Source organism: Hibiscus syriacus, unplaced genomic scaffold (genome assembly GCF_006381635.1).
Source record: "Hibiscus syriacus cultivar Baekdansim isolate YM2019G1 unplaced genomic scaffold, ASM638163v2 tig00111392_pilon, whole genome shotgun sequence".
NCBI classification, from domain to species: domain Eukaryota; kingdom Viridiplantae; phylum Streptophyta; class Magnoliopsida; order Malvales; family Malvaceae; genus Hibiscus; species Hibiscus syriacus.
The window spans coordinates 3031934-3054393 of NW_024063078.1; the positions used below are offsets into that span (position 1 = coordinate 3031934).

The 22460-nt window shown below is 33.8% G+C and overlaps 2 protein-coding genes across 2 annotated transcripts; both read right to left on the reverse strand.

Moving 5' to 3' along the window:
• Positions 1-632: 632 nt before the first annotated feature.
• LOC120160737 (fimbrin-1-like) lies at positions 633-6167 on the reverse strand. The gene is made up of 15 exons (XM_039171086.1): positions 6008-6167; positions 5389-5517; positions 5097-5267; positions 4640-4878; positions 4362-4533; positions 4235-4273; positions 4026-4097; positions 3798-3914; positions 3419-3630; positions 2806-2961; positions 2294-2493; positions 1827-1984; positions 1614-1710; positions 1384-1475; positions 633-1105 (listed from the first exon to the last, which is right to left on the reverse strand). Exons 2-15 carry the CDS (start codon positions 5473-5475, stop codon positions 827-829), a joined length of 2091 nt encoding a protein of 696 aa, XP_039027017.1. The 5' UTR covers positions 5476-5517; positions 6008-6167; the 3' UTR covers positions 633-826.
• A 9253-nt stretch (positions 6168-15420) lies between these two features.
• LOC120160196 (sodium/hydrogen exchanger 4-like) lies at positions 15421-18332 on the reverse strand. Its single transcript, XM_039170613.1, has 14 exons — positions 18160-18332; positions 17973-18091; positions 17763-17860; positions 17570-17629; positions 17427-17473; positions 17149-17343; positions 17019-17065; positions 16852-16918; positions 16680-16780; positions 16491-16592; positions 16254-16398; positions 16096-16158; positions 15884-15967; positions 15421-15760 (listed from the first exon to the last, which is right to left on the reverse strand). The coding sequence occupies exons 1-14, from the start codon at positions 18313-18315 to the stop codon at positions 15476-15478; spliced, it is 1569 nt and encodes a 522-aa protein (XP_039026544.1). The 5' UTR covers positions 18316-18332; the 3' UTR covers positions 15421-15475.
• Positions 18333-22460: the final 4128 nt, after the last annotated feature.

Below are 22460 nucleotides of genomic sequence, written 5' to 3' on the forward strand. Positions count from 1 at the left end.
CATCTACCTTTTATTGGTTGTTCTACGTGTGGAAATGGGTGTTTATCTTGTAGTTTTGGACAATTCAAAGTGCATTTGATTAAAATACAATGGATTTAGTGGGCTTGTATTGATCTAAACATCATCAGAAACTACCCATTTGAAAAGGAAATAGTATATACATATTTTTAATTTATGTTTCAGTGTGATATTATATAGGCACATGAACATATGTTTGCATTGCTTGAAATGCATATATTGTTGATGGAAATAAATTAATATATTGTTGATGGAAATAAGTTTGATTCGTTAGCCGTTAAAAGGGTCCGACCTCTGAACAGCCAAAATTCTGAAAATCATTTCCTAGAATTGATGGATGATGAACAACTATCTATTCATTGAACCAACTGGCTGAATTCTGATGTAAGGATGGAACAGAGCAGGAGTAAAACCCATAGGATATGAAAGTAAGGGTACACGAGGATCAGTCGTGAAAGGCGTTCTAGGATCAGAAAAAGGTTTAGCTCGGGCCTGCTGGACCCATCCTCGTTTAGTTCAGGTCATCTAGACGAGGAACATACCGTTGAGTTGCAGTAACATTCATCCTGTAGGATGGATTTATAGTAGCACTGAGGTGTTGTCCATATGAAGCTCCATTTATGAAATTTATCCTATTATTATTTTTGTTAAAGAATATTATCTAAAATACAATTGACCGGGTAAGCAAAAAAAAAAAAGTAAAGTAGGAACTTTCCTCTTTCAAGGGTAAAATTGTATGAGTTTTTTACTTGTGGCCTCTCCCACCTAACAGCAACGATATTCAGTCCGGAGTGATCGAGTATGGGGTTCACACAGTTGCAATTTCAGTATCTTCTTCATTCTCACATTGAGATGAAACCGTAACATCCAAGACAGCATCATCTACGCTCAAGCTCGAGATTTCACCACACAGAGACGACCTGTCATCTTCACCACTAATGGACGGTGCCGGAGATGCATCTGATGCGTAGGTAGTACTACCGTTGCCATTGGAAGGTGATAGGGCTGCATCACCATCTTCTGCTGCATGTTGAAGGCACCAGTACATTATGCTGGCTGTTAATGTGAGGATCATTTTCTGGTTTACCTGCCAATATCGTCAGAGCCTCAAGTTGTAAAATCCATATATTCATCCAGTTGCAGTAACTAAAACCAATTACATAATCAGGTACATAATTCCCATTTGGTGCACAGATGTAAGTTCGAGATTCAAAATGCAGCCTGTCTGCCTATGTTAGTGCGCTGACAATATAGTTCATGCGACTCGGTTAGAATTTTTCGATATTTAAATAAACTGCCAATGTCGCAAGACTGATGCATCCATAAAATGCAGTAGCAAGTGACCTAGTACAGATGCACCCTTACCTCCATGATGTCCTCAGGCAGCAAGAAAATGGAGCACCCTAGCTTTCGTGCCACGCTTATGATATATGTTGCATTCAACCTCTTCTCCTCATCTATAATCCAACAAGGATAAAATACTATTAAGTTCAGCACAACCTCAACACCTCTCAGAGAAGATTTGAGAAGTCATTCGCTTTGTTCCAAATATAAATAATGTTATCAAGATAACTTCAGTTAGAAAATAAACGTACCACTTTCCCCCTTGGTTACAAGGTTCCAGTTGACCACTCTCGGCTCCACCGCACTTAAAAGTTCGAGGAAGAACAGTCCAGTGGAAAGGCTTTTGTCCTGCAAATTTAGTATAATCCTCAGCCCCAACTCTTAAACTATGATGGATTTTTCTTTTTCCATTCTAAACTTAAACTATGAAGGTTATATAATCATAATGCTGATAATTGTAAAACCTTGAAGCTTTCTATTCGAGTAGTTCGTCCTGAAATTTTGACTTTCCGGTTTGCCCAATTCACGATATCTACATCAGTTATCTCCTTTCCTCGGGAGTGGGATCTCAAACTCTTTAGAAGTTGAAGCATGTTAAACCTCATTAATTGCCACAGGAAAGCTGTTACACATGTAATCCATGAGCATTTGGACAACGATTAAACGTTGAGGAACCAAGCATATTTTTTAAGAATAAATAAAAGGTGCAAATAATTCCCCACTGCATGAAGCAACGAACCGGAAAAAAAACATACGCCAGAAGATCAAAAGCAATTTGTCAGTCTTTCCATGCAGGTCGAGGTAGTCAATTTACCAGGATGTAGGTTCTTTTAATAATAATAATAAACCAAGTTTTCCTTTTTAATGGAGGCAAAACATGTCAAGCTGTGCAGGGAATAATATTAAATCAGAAAACAAACAGAAAGATTACCAACTATGAGTTTTTTATTTCCTTGCACTATATCATTTCCACCCAGATTCACAACGGAAAATTTCAACTGTTTCCCGATCTTCACTACTTGATTGCAATTTTCCACTTTCCTAAATGGAAACTTAATCGGAGGTTTCGATGCATGCTTCCAGTTCACTGATCCAGGAGAAACTTTATCAAGCACCTCTAGTAGTAACCAGCTGCATCAAAAATCAAGCTTTGATGCATCCCTCAAAGATGATCATAAATCTATATGACATAAACAAGCTGAATGTGAAAGTGTTTTTGCGTATGCAAGAATTGCCTGCTTGGACATAAAAACGCATGCATGCCTTCGCCATAAGAGAAAGGACAATAAGTCAAATAAATGCTTTCATTGTTTCATTATTCTCGGAAGGATTTTCAAAAACCAGGAAATTAACCTAACCTTTTGTAATGTTAGCTTAGCACCTACAGCAGGGATAATTCATGGAACTCGAGCGATTTAACTACATCAGTAGAGGAAAACTTACCCAGTTCTGACATCCTCGAATACGTTATTAACATAACTCTCAATTCCAAGACTATTGATCCATAATCGAAAACATCTCTCTTCTCTGGAAATTTGAACATCATCTGTCATCCTTTCTGCAAAAGAGATCTTTTTGCTATCAGTGCTCAGGCCATTCCTGCAAAATCACACATGTTTTTCTTACTGGATTACATAACGATCAAAGAGCAAACTTTAATGCTACTAACTAAACAATCTAAAACACTTACATGATAATGGCTTGTAGGCATGGCAAACAATTAGATAACACCAAAGCCAAACTGTTTAAACATCAAATTGCAGCACTTGCTCCCAAACTTTCTAACAAGAGATATTGATGGCTATACTGTGCAATTAGAACTAACATGACGTATAATACATTAAAAAAATCCGTGCACCCTGACTCCTAGTTTTGTATCAACAGTTTATAGTTCATACGACCATAACCTATTCCTAAAACCTCTTAAGAGTTGGGGGCTAGCTCCAATTTCGATCACAAAACAGCTTTATATGAGAATTCTGTTAAACTGAAAAGGCTTTTTCTTCACACAAAAAATTCAATGTCTGTTATAACTGCAAGGTTTGTGATTTCTGACCTTTCATGGAAGATTTGGGCCACGAATGCGAGATTCAAGTTTGTTGAGCCCTCAACAATGTCTTTTGGGCTCAGATAACTTTTGCAACCCATCCTCTCTGCGTGATCAAGAACAAGTTTAGCCCTTTCGACAGGATCCTTTGTATCTAGGGTCAAAGGATTGCAGCACTCTGGAGCCAGAACATTAAGCAGGTAAGTGTAAGCTTTTCCATCCTGCATGTTTGAGTAAATGAGTAAAATATGAAAATTACCAATACAAGGAAAAATAGAACAATGCATCTTATTGGAGCATAACCATCAACCTCAACGCACTTTATCACGGTATCAGTTTATACAGCCATTGTGAGTGGAACTCAATGTAAATTAACATATCCACATACCTTCACATCTGAAGAAAAATTTGCAACAATTTTCTCATAGCCAGCTTTATTTAAATGGAAATTCATCCATTTTAGTAGAACCTTCTCGGGAGCTAACCCCATAAGTTCCTCAACATCCTGCAAGTAACGATAATTATAAGGGAAACAATCAGTCCATTTATTTATACATTCTTATTTCACGTTTTATTCTGAATTAAACATCAATCACATGATGAGGAAATATATTACCGCATTGCTATCCTCCACCAATTCCACTAGCTGAGGTGTCTTCTTAAGGTTGAGATCTGCTAACAGTTGAATCTGCAGTTTTGAAAGATACCAAGGATGGGAAAAAGAGTATCCAAGAACAACTTGTTTTAAGTTAAAATACTACTTTTCTCAGTCCACCAAGGCAGTTTAAAGCCTACACAAGAAACTGCAAATGAATAGTAGCCTACCTTTATAATTTGAGATATCAACCCAAGAACGAGGTGAGGCTGCAGTAAAAATATAAAAGATGAAAACTACTGAATTACCAGAATGTTTCATCCTGGCTCATATAGTAATCTGTTTAGCTGCACTAACCCTTCCTTCAACCAAATCTTGAGTGCCAATATTTACGACAGTGCATCCAATAGCCTTAGCAGAGTTAAGACAGAGGGTATGGTTCTCATTCCTCTCCCACGGGTTAAGTACCCTTTTTGTGTTGATAGCTCTTTCATCTATTGTTCCAGGCACAGCAACATTTATAAGCTTACTGCACAAATAGAAGACACACAGAATCAGTAACACCTTTTTGTACCAGCTTCTATTGAAGAAATAAAGAAGACACATGCATAATAGAGCACACCCCATAAATGTACCATAAGAGTACTCCATCTTTTGCCAGATTAAAAATATCATTTGTAGCTGGATCAAGGGGAAGAAACTGTTTTAAAAATGGATCATCCGCAAGATAAATATTAATGTGTGATACATAAGTGGCTTTTTCCGATTCACTGATTGTGTGGAGGAGAGTGGTTGTGGAGGCCTTTAGGAACGATGATGAATTCTTTGAGCCACCCAGTTTTCCTATAGCCTGACCTTGCATATTTAAATACACCTGCACATTCCATGCAACCAATTGAAATGTTAGCCTCCTTTAAATAGTTCCAGACTTCCAGTATCTTGTATGCAACTTGACAGAATGCCAACTGCCATGTAAGTCAAACTGAAGCAATGATTCCATTTTTCAATACAATACTGTGATTTTATTAACAGTAAAATAGAAAACAAGTATACAACCAATAGCAGGCATAAGCTCGACTGCACATTACTCACCCTGAGGAATGTCTCAAAATCAATCTCGGTACTCGTGTCACTATATGATTCGCCCAATATCTGCCTAATCTCATCCTCAGTAAGCAAAGCACTGAAAGCCTTCAATTTCACCATCAAGGGTGGCAAATCTTCTACTGTAACTTTACCATTTTGGTTCTTTACTGAAACAAACTATAAATTATACCAAAAAAAGACGATTGAAACTATATCAAATTGGAATATTTTACGAAAAAAATAAATAATAATTCAATAGCTGAAGCAATAAGTTAAGGAAGAAACAAAATATGTTTACCTTGGATTTAAGGCTGCGAAGCTCGACTTGTGTGAATTGGCTCTGAAGCCATTGATCAGAGACAACAACGCCAGCAAAACTAGACATGTCTACTGATTACTCAATCAGTGCTTCTCAAAATTACCCCAACTGAATCCAGAACCCAATGAACAATGCAAGTCAGATCAGAGTTCAATCGACCCAAGTAGCTAAAACCTTCCAAAAAGATTCCTCAAGCCCAGAATCTAAATACCAGAAAACCAAATCAATGTAGCAGCCATTAGATCCAGTGAATTTAAAACAACAACAACCCTTCATGAAACTAACCATACAAATTGATTATAACTCAACTTTCTCTTCAAACAGACGCAAACTAATATAAAATCCAAATCCATAACTCAACTTTAGATCCCTTAAACATAAATATCAACAAGAAGCAATCATGGAAACACCGTACAGATTGCTTTCTAAGTTGTAACAATAAAAAAGGAACCCCAAAATTGAAAGAAGAAAAAAACAGCAAAGAAACTATTACCAAGAGTCGAGAACTCCTTTTCCATGATTCAGTTACAAGCAGAAACAACCAAATATATAACAGAAAAAAGAAATGAAAAACCGAAGCAAACCCAGAAATACTTGCCTGTAAAAAGCAAAGATTTTCCGGGTTTTTCATTTCGTTTCAAAGTTTATGACTTCACACCCCCATCAAAATTGACACAAAAAATATAAACATTTACGGTATTAACAATTGCTTATTTAAAGGATTGATTATATAGAAAGATATAGGAAGAAAGGATGAATATTTCTTCTAGGAAGAGCAAAGTGAGAAAGAGAGAAATGAGAATTAGCTATTTCCCTAAAGACAGCATAGTGCAAGACAAAGCATTGAAACAGATTTGATCTTGTTGAGGATTGTGTGTTCCCGATAGTATTGTGAGCCGAATGCACTCACTTGATTGTTTGACACGTCAACAAAATTGTGTGAACAAGTGTGATTGTAGGGTTTTAGGTGGAATTTGGGATCTTGTGCAGCTACCGTTTGATAAATTTATTGTAGTTACCAAATTACCAGTTCCAATAATATAAATAGAAATAAGATAAAATGATAAACTATATTAGTGGACATTAAACTTTTAAGAAGATTTTACTTTGGTCACTAAACTTTTAAAAATTTTATTTATCTTTTGATATGATGATTGGTTGTTTGGATGACTAATTCGATTGAGTCAAGTTGAATCAAAAAATTTTGAGTAGTCATCAATTCGAGTTGGCTCAAATAACTTAATTTATTTTAAATAGTTTTATCAAATTGAAAGTTTTTTTTAAAACATTTTTATAATCACTATTAATCATCAGATGAACTTCAAATTAGATTACGTTAACCTTTTCGTCGAACGGAATTTTTCCATTATTAAAAATTAACCAACGATCGCTTCATTCTTTAGAAACTCAACTGTTAAAAGTTAATTTATTTCAATTAAATCTTAGTATAGGCTGTAGATGAAAAAGACTTTGATGGTGATGCAGCCAGAAGACTACCGCCCAATTCTTTATTGCGATCACATTGATGTTCTCAAAAAGTTATCTTATTAAAAATAGGGTAAACTACATATTTAGTCATCCACTCAATTCTCGCAACTCCATTTTGGTCAGTCAATTTTTTTTTAAACAAAATCATACATACTGTTAGATATTAATTTCATTTGTTTTACCTATCATTAAAAGAAAACAAAATTGTTAACATGGTAATTTTTAATTTTTTTCAATAATGACACAATATTACTTTATGGTAACACATTAGCATCATGGTTAATTTTTTAACAGCGTGTGACTAAAACAGAACCAAAACATAACGTCAGGTATAATTTAAAAAATAATTGGGTGACCAAAAGAAAACTGCGAGAATAGATGGATGACTAAATATGTAATTTTTCCAAAAAAATATAAAAATATAGCGGTTAAAATATCTTCTCCCCGTACCCTTTGTACCATTAGAATTTAATCTCTCTATTTTTATTTATAAAAATCGTTTAAATTATGATATTAAATTTATGTCCATTACAACTTCATTTTTTCTTGTTACATGGTTTTTGAAATATCAAATTCCTGGATTTAGCATAAACAATTAATGATGTTAACAAGTGTAACCTAATATGTTTTTTAAAATATAAAAAAGTAGAGATATTATATTTTTTGAAAAATAGAAAATAGGAAGACGAAATTGTAAATGTAAAAAAAGTATAGGGGCTTTGAGAATATTGTAAGTTTGATTAAAGATGGAAAAGTATGGTTTAGTTATGAAAAGAAAAGCAGCCAAAATGTGGGAATTGATTGGAAAATGAGTGAAAGCGTCCCCATCTTCACCTTTCTTTCTTAGGAAGATCTCTTAGGCCCTCACATTTAATAATCTGATCCCACCCGTCACTGATCCCCAAATCAATCCCATTATTACATATGCAATCTTTGGATAATATTATTTAATTTTTTTCTTATTTACTGACATTATATATAAATCTTACTAACGCAGTTTTTCGAACAAAATCCTTTAGAAAGAATAAAGAAATAACACTTTTTATTATTGAGATAATTTATTTAGTTTATTATATATATAATATTAATTTAAAATCTCAAAACCTTTTTTCTACAATTGATCGATAATGCTGGTGGTTTTAGTTATATTTTAGTCATCTATTATTAAAAAATTAACAATGAACTGACGTGAAATTTTTTAATATTTATATGATATTACCTTATGATGACACATAAGCGTCAACATTAATTTTTTAATGACGCATGATCAATACATAATCAAAATATAATGTTATATATGATTTAAGAAAATTATAATTGAGTGACGGAAACAAAACTAAATAATAGGTGAATGACCAAATAGATAATCCACTCTTATTAATAATTCAAGTATAGAATATAAGTTATAATTACGGATGATATATATATCCATATAATTATGATTAAAACAATTCATTAAAAATCATATTTAAAGTAAAATACATTCTAAATGTATATAGAATAAAAGTAAATAGAATTTTTATTTAAAATAAATTTGAACAAATTATTCTATAATAACACGATGTGAAATTTGAATCCCATACCTTAATATCCTAATGACAATATTTGTATTTTAATGCATTTATAATAATTTATTTTTTCTCTTTCACTTATAAAAAGTATCGTGACTATGTACGAACCAAGTTACTTTAGGGATTAAAGGTATGGTTGTTATTCTTAGAGATTACAGGTTCGAGCATTAGAGACTACAAGGTTGTTTGAGCTTTCATTGTTAAATAGTTGAGAATGTTTAGAACATATAATTTGATTAATATGACATTATTATTCTTAGGGAATGAAGCTTTTAACATCTCTCGTTATTTGAGACCCTATTCATCTCTTTTATTTATTTTTCTTCTATTGAATCGAGAAATAAATAGGTTTGATTGTATTTTGTAATCCCCTAGATTAATAAAAAAAATATCATGACTACCGCAATATTAAGGTTCTCAAAAAAATTGAAGAAACTCAAGGAGCTCGTTAATGGCTTTCGATGCTCTCAAGGCACACGTTAGCAAGACTAATGGAGTCTGAAGTTCTCGTCAAATAGTCGGAGTTCTCGTCGCTTTTCAGCTGTTCTCTTCTATCTGCTCTTCTATTGTTCAGTTCTTTCATCAATCGTCATGGATTGGAGGAAGATATTCACATGTCAAGAAGATCAAAAGTTACCCTATTTTCCTCCCAAATCATCCGATGACTTCCCGATTGTCTGTCCACCTCCAGAGGTCTTTGAGGCTGGTGTAGCTAAATGGAAAACATCTCTTATCGGCCAATTCCTTGAACCCGCGCCTAATTTCTCTACTTTGCAAATGATCATTGCTAATCTGTGGAACAATCATTCGAAAAGGGCACAAGTCCAAGTCAGTCTCGCTGGTAATAATCTTTATGTGTTTTCCTCCAACAAGCCTCTAATTTTAAGAAAATGGGAACCTAATATGCAACGATTAGATTTTGATTTAGCTCGATTGCCTATTTGGATTCATCTTTTTAATGTTCCTCTCAAATTATATACTCAAGCTGGGCTTAGCTACATCTCTAGTGCTCTAGGAACTCCTATTTCCATGGATTATCTAACTGCTTCAAAAACCAGACTTCACTATGCTAAAGTATGTGTCGAGATTGGGGCAAAGGAGGAAATTTCTAAAACTATTAAAGTGGAACTGGATAATGGACAAAGTACTCTCATCTATGTTAAAGTTCCCTGAATTCCGAGTAGTTGTAGTAAATGTGCAACTTTTGGACAGTCTGACAAGAATTGCCCTCTTAAACAATCTACAGCTCCTCCAACAATGAAAATGTGGAGGAAAAAGATTGACTCTAATACTAACACAGAAGATAATACTTCAGTTAGACAAGAAGATCCTTCCTTAAAAGAACAATATGTTTCTAAGGACTCTCTCCCTGGAGAGGCTACTGTTAGTCTAATTGACATAACAAAACATTCTCCTAAAGTTGATTCTTCAATTCCTCCTACCATTTCTGCTACTGAAGGAAATCAGGTTTCAATACCTCAAAGTGAGAAATCAGTTACTGAAAACAATCTTCATTTGCCTCTCTCTCCTTCTGATAAGGATCCAGAACCTACCTCTATTCCTAAAAGAGGTAGAGGATGACCAATAAAGGTCAAATCTAAAGTAGCTCTTGAGGGATCAGCAAACAGATTTGAAATCCTTAATGTTGTTGATGAAGACTCACCAATTGCTGAGGTTCAAGTTAAGAAAACAAGACCAGCAACTATTGGAGTTGTTAATCTTCTTAAGGAACTTAAAGCAAAAAAGAAGTAACAACTTGTTAAAGTTAAAACCCCTTCTAACAAAGAAAAAGGGGAATCCTCTAAACCTCCCTCCCAATGATTATTTGTTTTTGGAACATTAGGGGATTAAACAATCCTAAAAAACAAATAAAAGTTCTCCAAAGGGCCATGTTCTATAAAGTTGATATTCTTTGCTTATTGGAGACTCGTATTAAATCTGAAAATTCTGTCAACATCTTACATTCCAAGTTTGGAAGCTGGAATGCTTTCACCAATTATAATTTTGCCTACAATGAAAGAATTTGGCTGCTCTGGAAAAAAAAAGAATTGATATCAGCTTCTGCAATTCTTCTGACCAAAGTATCTCTGTCAAATGCAACTTCAATAGTACTACATTCTTCCTCACTGCCATCTATGGTAGTAACAATGGCACTTCTAGAAGAAACCTTTGGCAACACCTTAGAAGTCTTAATTCGCAATTTTATTCTCTCCCTTGGATTCTCGGAGGAGATTTTAACACTTACCTCAACTACAATGAAAGCTCTGACTTTGACCTTTTAGGTCCTTATCTCTCCACTGATATGAAAGACTTATCTGAAGTGGTTCAAAACCTCATTCTTCAAGGCCACCCATTTTGTGGCCCTACCTTTACTTGGAGTAACAAGCAAAAAGAAACCTTCCTTGCAAGGAAACTTGATAGAGTCCTCATTAACTCTCATTGGGTCAATTCTTTCAATAAGTCTTATGTTGAATTTTTTGCCCCGTGCCCTTCAGATCATTGTATGGTTCTTACTTGGTTGAACAAAGAAGCTCACATCAATAGAATCAAACCTTTTAAGTTCTTCAATTTCTGGTCTAATCATCATTCTTTTCCTGATGAAGTGAGAAATTCTTGGCAGCATCCTTTTAATGGCAACCCTATGCAAGCTCTTTTTCTTAAGCTTAAAAGGCTTAAGCCTTGTTTACAAGCCTTGAACAAGAACTCCTACAATAATTTATCTGCTAGAGTTAAACTTAAGAAAACAGAGCTGGAGCAAGTCCAAATCTCTACCCTTAAAGGTATCAGTCCGCTTGTGAAGGAACTGGCTGTTCAAAATGAACTTGCTACTCTTGAGGAAGCTGAAAATATATTCCTAATGCAAAAATCTAAAGCCAAGTGGCTTAAGGAGGGAGACAAGTGTACCAAATACTTCAATTCCATTATTGCAACAAAAAATAAAACTGACACCATTAGGGTCCTTATTAATGATCAAGGTAAAAGGCTGGAATCCTTTGAAGATTTGTCTTCTGAAGTCTTAGATTACTTCATGAAACAATTAGGTTCTGTTGATCCTAATTTACAGCAAGCTGATCTTGATTTCTTGAAAAATCTCCTCCAATTCGACATGCCTGCTGATATTTCTTTTGTCTTAGTCAGAAAGGTCACCAATGATGAGATTAAAAATGCCATTTTCAGCCAAGGAAATGACAAATCTCCTGGTCCAGATGGCTTCACTCCTCTATTTTTCAAAAAAGCTTGGTCTGTGGTAGGTGAAGATATTACCAATGCAATCAGATTTTTCTTTGAACATGCTTTCATCCTGCCTGCTTTTAATTCCACGATTATAGCCTTGATTCCTAAGCTTAATAATCCTAGTACTGTCAAGGATTACAGACCTATCTCATGTTGCTCTGTGGTGTACAAAATCATCTCCAAAATCCTTGTTAAAAGGTTGACCTCTCTGTTGCCTGCTCTTATCACTCCTAACCAGTCTGCTTTTATTCGGGGAAGATCTATAATCGATAACACTCTCCTTGCATAGGAGCTTGTTAAAGGATATGGAAGGAAACAAATCTCCCCAAAATGTGCTCTCAAGATTGATCTCCAAAAGGCTTTTGATTCCCTCAATTGGGATTTCAACTCTGCTACTCTCAAAGCCATAGGCCTCCCAAGTATCTTCTTAGATTGGATTGAGGTGTGTTTCAAAGAAGCCATATATTATATCTCCCTCAATGGTAGCTTAGTTGGATATTTCAAATGATAAATGGGGCTCAGACAAGGTGATCCCTTATCCCCTATCTTATTTGTGCTGGCTATGAATATTCTCTCCAAAATCCTTAATCTTGCAGCTTCCAAAGGGATCTTTGGATATCACCTTAAATGCAAAAGAATAGGGCTAACTCATATCTCTTTTGTTGAAGACCTCCTTATGTTCTGCAAAGGAAACCCTAAATCAATTGCTAAATTATTTTCTGTTTTGAACCATTTCTATTCTTTGTTTGGTCTCAAGCTTAATGTTAGCAAGGCTGAACTTTTTTCTGCTGGTATTCCCTCTAGAATCCTTGAAATTATTCACAACATCTCAGGCTTTAAGCAAGGATAACTTCCTGTAAGGTACTTAGGGGTTCAACTTGTCACTAAAAAGTTATATGAACTTGATTGCCAACCTCTTCTGGACAAAATCAAACTTAAGTTGTACCACTAGTCTAGCAAGCTTCTTAGTTACGCTGGTAGACTTGAGTTAATAAAAACCATTATTCACAGTGTGGCCAATTACTGGTGCAGGCAATTCATGCTCCCTCAATGTGTTATTAATCGCATTGATCAACTTTGCTCTCGTTTCCTTTGGAAATGTACTGATCTGGCAACTTCTGGGGCTCGAGTCAGCTGGTCCAGTATCTGCTGTCCTAAATCTGAAGGCGGACTAGGACTAAAGAACTTAAAATCTTGGAACAATACTTATATGATTCATCTCATTCGGAATATTCTGGCAGGAGAAGGATCCCTTTGGGTGGCTTGGCTGAACTGTTATGTTTTCAAGAATAATTTATGTGACATGGATGCAAGCAATGCTCACAGCTGGAGTATTAAAAAACTGCTGAAACTGAGACTAACAGCTCTTTCCATCCTGAATTCTGGAACGATTTACACTAGAGATATTTGGGAAGCTGTTAGAGATAGAAAAAGTAAGGTGTCATGGCATAAAATTATTTGGTTCCCTATGCATATTCCTAAGTTTGGTATGATCTCTTGGATGGCCATCCTAGACATACTTCTAACTAGGGATAGACTGTCAATGATAGGTATTGTCATTGATACTCAATGTGTTCTTTGCAATGAAGCTACCGAATCCATAAACCATCTTTTTGCAGACTGTAACTTTGTCAAAGTATTGTGGAATTCTATCTTAAACTTGGCACTTGTACATAAACCTCATTTACCTTGGGAATCAATGATCGAATGGGCTTGTGTTGAATGGAGGGGAAATCTTTAATCTCCATCTTGCTGAAAATTGCATGGACTTCCTACATCTATATGATTTGGGAGGAGAGGAATGGAAGAATCTTCAAACAAAAAGCTAATGAAGCCGCTCATCTACTGTCTCTCATCAAGGACATTGTTCGGATTCAACTTAGTGGGAAGAATATTAACAGAAATGATTTGAGTAACTATAATATCTGTTGTAATTGGGGTATAAACTAACCATTATTTTGTTGTAAATATTGTTTATACTCCCTTTTGGGACGATTTGTAGTATTTTTCTTATGGATAATAAAATCTTATTTATCCAAAAAAAATATTAGGGTTCTCATATACCGACAACTTTACTTCATTTTTTTTTATGTTTTTAAGATCAATTGAAAAGAAATTAAAAGTGCATGGACTAAAATAGAATTTTATAAAAAATGACTATATAATAAAAACAAAAAAAGTAATGAGCCTAAAATTTTAATTCACTTAAAATTAATTTTTTTATTTTAGTCCTTTCACCTTCATTTCTTTACAATTTGATTCTAAAGTTTTTTTAATAAAAAAACAAACTCGTCCTTATTTATCAACAATTGGAGTACTAATCATTATAGAATTCACCCTACTCCTTCAATAATTTCTCATGGCCTTCATTTTCCCAATTTTATTTTTCAATATCAAATTATCAATATACCTAATTTAACCCAAAGATTAGATGATAGGTGGCATGGGCTGTTTGCTTATTTTGAGAAGCCCCATAATGGCTCAATAACGTGCGATGATCATTTCCATTGAAGCCTAAATAAATGGATCAATATAAGCTATTACGTTGATTGTCCAACTTATTCTAAAAAAATAAAATAATCTTACAGTCTATGGCAACACCATGTGAAAAGATTCCCCACTGAATAACAAGCTCAAAATTGTCTAGTACCATAGTTTCTAAATCTTGAAAATCAAAATATTCTTCACAAAATTTTGTTGTTTACCAATCAAACACTTCAAAGTCTTTGTATTTTCTTCACATGCTTTCTCGTGACTATCCTACCGACTGGAATTTGGATTCACGTCACACATATACATATACATACAAATATATATATATATTATCAACAAGCTTCAAAACCATTGCTATAAATCATCTCGTGTAAGATGGTTGCTTGGCATTGGATTTAGATATAAGTTTTAAAGCAAGAAAAATAGCAATGCATGGTGATAGAGTTCTGGTGCAATGCATGGTTGCAGCATTGTTGCTCGTTGCAGTGGTGGAAGGAACCAACGGGCCGATCATATGCAACATTGCATTGAACAAGCTGGGGCAATGCCGGTCGGCAGTCACCGGCAAATATCCACCACCACCAACAAATGAGTGTTGTAGTTTGATAAAACATGCCAACTTGACTTGTCTCTGCGAGTTCAAGGATGCTCTTCCGGCTCTCAAGATCCAACCTTCACGTGCATTTGCATTGCCTAAGAAATGTAAATCTAATCAGCGCGTGCCACCACAATGCAAACGTAAGTTGTTGAAGATAACAGATTGAAACATGATTTTTATTTCAGTTTATAGAACAGGAATCGAATTCAATTCTAACTGATGTGTTTTTGTTATTTGGCAGCCTAAATCACTTCAAGTTGCAGGCACTGCTGAATTTTATGAATCATGTTGAGATGTTATTTGGATTGTAGCTGTTGTTGAATTTCACTTTCGTGTTGTTGCAAATTACTTCAATTTTCTTATTGTTTTTCACTTATGGCAATCATTAATCACCGAGCACAAATGGTTGCATTATCCAGAAACTAACAGTAATAATTGAAGAGAAAAAAGAAGAAACTTAATCATAAAAGGAGGTTGTCCAAAATCTAGATGTTGATGATCTGTCTAGGGACATATGTATGTGTAAGATAACATCCGACATAAATGTTCAAGTCTTTAAGTCTAAACCACATACAGAAATTAGGGTTCGGGAAAGGAGAAACATGTTATGCCGAGTCCAGGTCCGAACTGACCTGCTGCGCATAACTACTTTCCTGAAATTAGCAAAGGATGAAGTAGCTATCTAACATTCTGATGAACTGCTATGAGGGCCTCCGAATATCGGCCTCATATACTTGTCATCGAACTTCCTCCAATAGTAATGCACCGTGTAGACAGGCCTTTCGAACAACATACTCAAACTATCCTTGGCGCGAAGGATATTGGTTGTGGCAGATTCTTCGAAGGAGAGGAAAGGTAGGGTCAAGTCCTCCATTGGGGATTTCGATCCTTGACCGCCGTCACTCGTGTCAGTTACACGGTTAGGAAGCAGGCAGAGTATAAGGGGCTTTGTTAAGAAACCAAATACCTGAAACAGAATGATTTCCTTAGATGTCAATTACAATATTTGATTTAGCATAAAAAAAAACGTTACTTCTCATTATGTAGAGCATGGCATTATAGAAGTTCCTTCTCAGACTCGAAATCTAACCATCGTACTGAATAGGACAACGATTATGGTGTTAGTTATCATTGCAGCATTAACCGGATCCCATGTAACACCAGAAAATGTGAACTGTAATAATCAAGCAAGAAAATTAGTAGGAAAATGGAATTCCTCTAAGAATAAGTTCAGTTCTATATGCACAGACATTGTTTTAACCGTATCGAGCAGCTAACAGAATTGAGATGTGGTAATAATACCTGTTTAAAAGCCAATGCAATCGATACCGCACCTCGCATTAACCCCGCCCACCAGATAACCACCTGTATAAATAGAATGTTGTTAAACTTGTATTCAACCAATCACACATAGGAGACATCTTACAAGAAGGTTTGAATGGAACAACTGAATCGGTAACCTGGTGTTTAAAAGTTAATGGATGTGGTCTGTTAGGACGCCTGTTCATAAAATTGGAAACAATGGAGAGAGGAAACACAAATGCAGCACGTCCGAGCAATATTAGAAGAACTAAGGTGCCGAAGCTGCCCATCAAAGTCGTATAACTGGAAGAAGCAACTCAAAACTGAGATCAGAAGCTATATGTTAAGCAGATGTATATCGGTTTAGAAGGAAGAAGCTATGTATAAGTAGACACCTCAGTCTAGTCATCTTCCATTTCTCCATATCAAGTGCATCCATTCCTACATAGAGAAAGATGAAGGTTTCTGCAACAAATGACATCATTGCAAATATATGCCTGCGAGAAAATGAAAACGTTGCAATGTTAAGCCTTGTCGAGCTCAATGAACCAAGAAACATAAGTCGGTAATTTCAAAATACACACCTTGTCGTGATTCTTGAGCTTTCGGTCACATTGTACGATGCATAGTGTGACATCAGAATTCCACAGAAGAAAACAGTGAGGATACCACTAAGGTCTAAAAGCTACACAAAGAAATTATTGTCGGGCGAACTCCACTTAGATAACATTAAAATAAAAAAATTTCGGTTGTTACCTCGGCTGACATGTACGACAGATATGCCATTAAAACCATAATAGCAAGTTCACGGACAGTCGAATGTCTGCAAACGGATAAGGATACAAGTTTTACTAGGATGTCTCCACTAGAAAGAAGATAAAATAACGAGCATTACCACATTTTCCGTTGTTACAGGTCCTAACCTTCCGAAATATAAGGTTTTGAGCAAATACGCGGTTACAAGTCCGAACTGCAAGATAACAAGAAACAAAATAGCAGGATTAAGAAGTACCGAGACTTCCTAACATTATACTAAATGATCAGTTAACTCACAGTGACTCCAAGTGCAGTACTCGTTGAGAACAGGTAAATGAAATCACCAATCAACTTGAGAAATGTTTGGCTGTTAATTCTCGTAACATCGATCTTTTGAATCGCGTTGAAGAGAACAACCGATGTTGCATCATTCACTACTCCTTCCCCAAAGACTAGGCTGTATAATAAAGGATTTTCATCTTGATGAAGAACCTATAAGGAAGCCATCGAATCTAAAAGCCTCTTCCAGTGAAATATTAAGCAAAAACAAGATGAAAAATTGCAAACAGACCAACCTGTAATGTACAAACTGTATCTGTTGATGAGAAAATAGTTCCCACAGCTGAAACAAAACAGCATGAAATTCAGACAACTCTAGTAAGAAATTAACCCGGAATTCGAGTATTAGTCGACAACATAAGATCATTAATAACCTCACCCAGGTATTCTCGTGGAGTCAAACCACCAAATCCTAGCTTGGGAAACAGCCACCAACTGCCTAGCAGAAGAGTATCATCCATGAACTTAGAAAAAGAGTTTCACGCAACGCAAGTAGTCGTGCAAATGATACCAAAGTATCTCTAAAGAAACATGAAACAGAAAAACCAAAGCCTAGACGGAATCGAAATTACCAGCTGTAACGATTGCGGAAGAGATAAAAACCCCGATCACTCCGAACAGCATGATGGTTATAAAGTTCTGAAAGAACTGCTTCTTCTTCACCTGAAATCTGCAAGCACAGCAGCAAATAGTGAAGTTCATCGAGTTTCGAAATGCAGGTTAATTCAACAGATAACAAGAAATTAATGAAAATTTTGCATGACACTGGAAGCCGATTTTACCCTGCATTGAATATAATAGGGGGAAGGAGATAAATGAAGAACAGTTGTTCGTCGAATCTTAGGATGTGAGAGCTTTTTCCTTTGCTCAATAACAAGATTACTGTTCCAGCTATGCTTCCCTGAGACCAACAAGATTAAGAACATACTCGAAAGTTGCAGAGAAATGAGAGAAAGAGAGAGGTTTTACAATTATGATTGCAGTGATTGATTCATTCACCCATCGGTTCTCTTCAAACAAATGTCCAATGACTAAACACAGGCAGAGAATTGCCACGAACACTGAAACAGGCACCACCTGCTCGTGCTGATGAGCTAAGTTCGTTATAAACTTAAACATCTCCATTAATGATTCTTCTTTCTTTTACTTAATTTTGCATTCACTATCTGGAAAATGCCGAATTAAAGGGATATTTGATGAATTTTCTGGGAAAATGAGTGTTGGCAATGCCACGTAGGGGTTGAGTTTGCATGGATAATGCCAGGTGCCACTACGAGCATGACTTAAATATAACCTCTTGTTGTCGAATAGGTGTAAAGACTTATCAAAAAATGGATCAAGCTAGTTTTAGAGCTATGTTGTAGTGTCATATGACATTTCCGTGAGCATGACACAACATCAGTTAACAAGTGAGGTAGAAAATAAAAACAACAACGTTAACTTTACGGATAATTTCTAGGATAAACTATGTATTTAGTAATTCACCTGTTGTTTTTATTATGTTTTGATTATTTAACTATTTTTCTTTTAAAACTATATTTAATGTTATATTTTTATTTTATTTTAAGTAATCATCCTTAAAAGATAAACAAAATTACTATCGTGATCATTTTCTTTTTATTTTAATAATAATAATAATATAATATTATTTTATGGTGATATATTAATATCGTCATTTATTATATACAAGATATTGCACTTTTGTACTCATAATTAAACACGTGTTAATATGTAATTTTTCTTGTTAAAATGAAACGGAATGGTATTGTCTAAAAGATTAGACCTTGAGACTATTGTAAATATATTTTTGTAACTATGTTATTTTTTAGGTAAAAACTAGAAAGAGATAAATGAGAAAACATTTTTGCATGTGACAAGAAGAAAAATCCCAACATAAAATCAACGTATAGTGATAACTAATACATGGCTTATAGTACCCATGTGGTTTTCATTTGTCATGCAACATTTGAGATAAATACAGTTTCATTAACACTAATAGTAGGATTAAATATACAAAATGTGTCAAACCTATGTCTATTTTTTCAGTTTATTGCTTAATGTTTATTTCGTTCCAGTTTAGTGTCTAACATTTCATTTCGTTACTCAAAATGGGTCAAGCCGTGACGGGCCATTAATTTTCTTCATTAAGTGACACGTGTCACAATCTGATAATTTAAAAAATTTATATAAAATTAAAAAAGAAAATTATATATATATATTTAAAAAAGAAAACACATAACTTTCGAAATAACCCTAAAACTTTGAAAACTCACGCCAACCGTCGCCCTTTTCCGTAAGCTTACCTCCCTCCGTCGACCAAAACCCCTATGAAATTGTGACTAATCAACGGTCGATTGAAAACGAATCGACGGTTTATACCTCGTGAACCTTAGGATGAAAATCGCAATCCCAAGCGATTTCGACGGTCAATCGACGACAACTATAGCGACTTATAACTAGGATGATGACAAGGACTATGTCGACGGCGGTGGTCGTGACTAGAAAGGGTGACGGCAGGGGGTTAGTGTTAGGATTTGAGGATTTTAGAGATTTTGAGGTTTTTTTTGTAATTTAAAAGAAATAAGGGTTTTTATATAAATATATTAATATTTTTAATAAATTAAATTTTAAAATTACGAAATTATGACACGTGACACTTAACAGAGAAAACTAACGGTCCGTCATAACTTGACTCATTTTGAGTAACAAAATGAAATGTTAGAAATCAAACTGTTAGAAATAAACATTAGACACTAAACTAAAAAAATAGACATAGATTGAACACCTCTTATATATTTAATTCTTAATATTAGTACTGTAATTATAACTTTTAACGTGACAATCCCATGCGGTGACAGATTGGAATTGTATGCAAGAGAAGCTTTCTATGAATATATTAATGCAAAATCCTGGCTTGCTTTCTGTTTTCTGCGACAAAGGTCTTTTAATTATAGATTTTATTAAGTTTTAAATTATAGTAATTAATTAATATAAAACTAAAACTATAATTTATATTTTCCTGTGGAGATTTTCATTAAAGTTATATAAACAACAATCAGTCAATAACTGCATAAATTAGTGCCAATCAAATAATTTGAACTTTCTCATTTAAAAATAAAGGTATAATATCAAAATTAGTCCTAATATTTATTAAAATGGTCTTTTTATCTCTATTTGTTAAAGTATCTTGACCCCATAACGATTCATTTTAGGACAAACAAACCTCTCACGTTTGACTTAATAATCATTTTGGCCTTTATTATTTTTCCTAATTTTTTTTTGACTTTCCACGTTTTATTTTATGGTAAAAATCCTTATTTTTAGCATTAATTATTTGTTAACAAACGATTTTCATCTATAGAGGGATATTTCTACCCAAAATAAAATATTGTGATCAAAATACTACAAAAAAGATTAAAAACCAAAATAATTTTTTAATCAAACATTAAGATAATTTTTTCCATTATGCCAAAATATAAAACAAGGAGTCAATTTCCATTTTGGTTAATAAAAAATTCCAAAACCTTTTTCTCCACAATTAATTATGTTTATTTTTTAAAAAGAAAGTCAGAAAAATATTTTTATTTGTTTTTCGTATTAAAAATATACATAATAAGATATAGTAGGATAAAAATTAATTTTATGTCTAATTAAAATAAATTATAATCGTATAATTAGAGTGGAAATTAAACTCAATATAAATCTCAATCTGAATAAAATTTTATACAAATGGGTGAGATAACAGTGCGCACATACCTAAAAGCACTTAATAGTGCTCACATTAATTAAATAATAATAATTTATATAAACAAATTTGTTCATAACTATAAATGATTTGTATACAATTTATTTAATAAACCTAAAAACACTGTAAACCCATTGACTATTTCAAAATTCCGAAGTGGTAACATGATTTGCCAAAACTTTCAATTTCACCATCAAGAATTGCCTACAGTTTGTTTACAAGCTTCAAAATCTCAAGCCATTTCAATTTTCATTTTTCCATGTGGTGGGAGCCACGAACGAACGTGACCATTTTGCGCGTTTCGGTGCTGTTGGGAAACCAATGACATATTTCCACGTGGATACATGCCAGGTTGACAACGGCCCCACCCCCATGTTGTGGTGGACCCCTTATCTAGCTGTCCTCCAATTAGAAACTCGGTGCACTCCCACAGCCACCCCGCTTTCAGACTCAGTTGCTTGGCTCAGTGGCTCGGATTCTAGAGGGTCGAGCCAATGGGTACAGTTTCTTTTACTGGTTCAGTTTCCGTCATTTATAGAGAGAGATGGCCGGTCTGGTCCGCTATTTGGTTCCGACCGGGTCATGACATTGTTACAATTATGTTACTCGGTTTTGTTTTATATTTGGGTATTATTATAATATATACCCATGTCACTTAACTATGTGTTTGATCATAAATGATTTTTAAATATATTATTTAATTATTTAATTAAAATTTTAGTTTAGACAAGTCATTCTTTGTTAAAAGATAAAATAAATATTTAATATAGTGTAGTATAATAATCTAGTCTCTAAAACTTATATATTTTACAAATTTGATCTTAATTTAAAATAATCCAATAAATTTAATACTTTATATTTTAAATTTCTAATTAAGTTAGTCTTTTTAGTGATATAATTAAATTAAACGAGTCCATCAAATCAAAGTAACAATTAAATAATTGTATTATGTCATAAAGCAACAACAAGTTACTGTTAAACTATTAACTAGGAAAGTAACATGAAAATAAATACTATATTTATGATAAAATAAAAAGCAATTTAAGAGAAGAGAAAAAAAGATAATTTTGATAGATAAAAAATAAATATGGATTGTTAGATTTATTGAATTATTTTAATTTACAACCAATTTGATAGAATATAAAAATTTTAGAAACTAAAATTGTTATTATACTAATTCACATCACTATTTCATCTAATATTTTCCTGTTAATGACATGTTTGTAATAAATTCTTTATTAAATAACTAAATCATAATATTTAAAAATGACTCATTTGTTATTGAACGTTGAAATATTTTTACCCTCGCACCATTTAATACATTTTAATAATATATTTAATTTAAAAAGATTATATATTACTCTTTTTAAAATAATAATTTCTAAAAGTTTATAATAATATAAATATCAACTGAATTGATATTCAATTAACTCTCAATCGGAATTAAATTTTAATAATAAAAATAAATGTTTTGACAAATAACAAATTATATGATTATTTATAATAAATAAAGTTTAAAATAGAT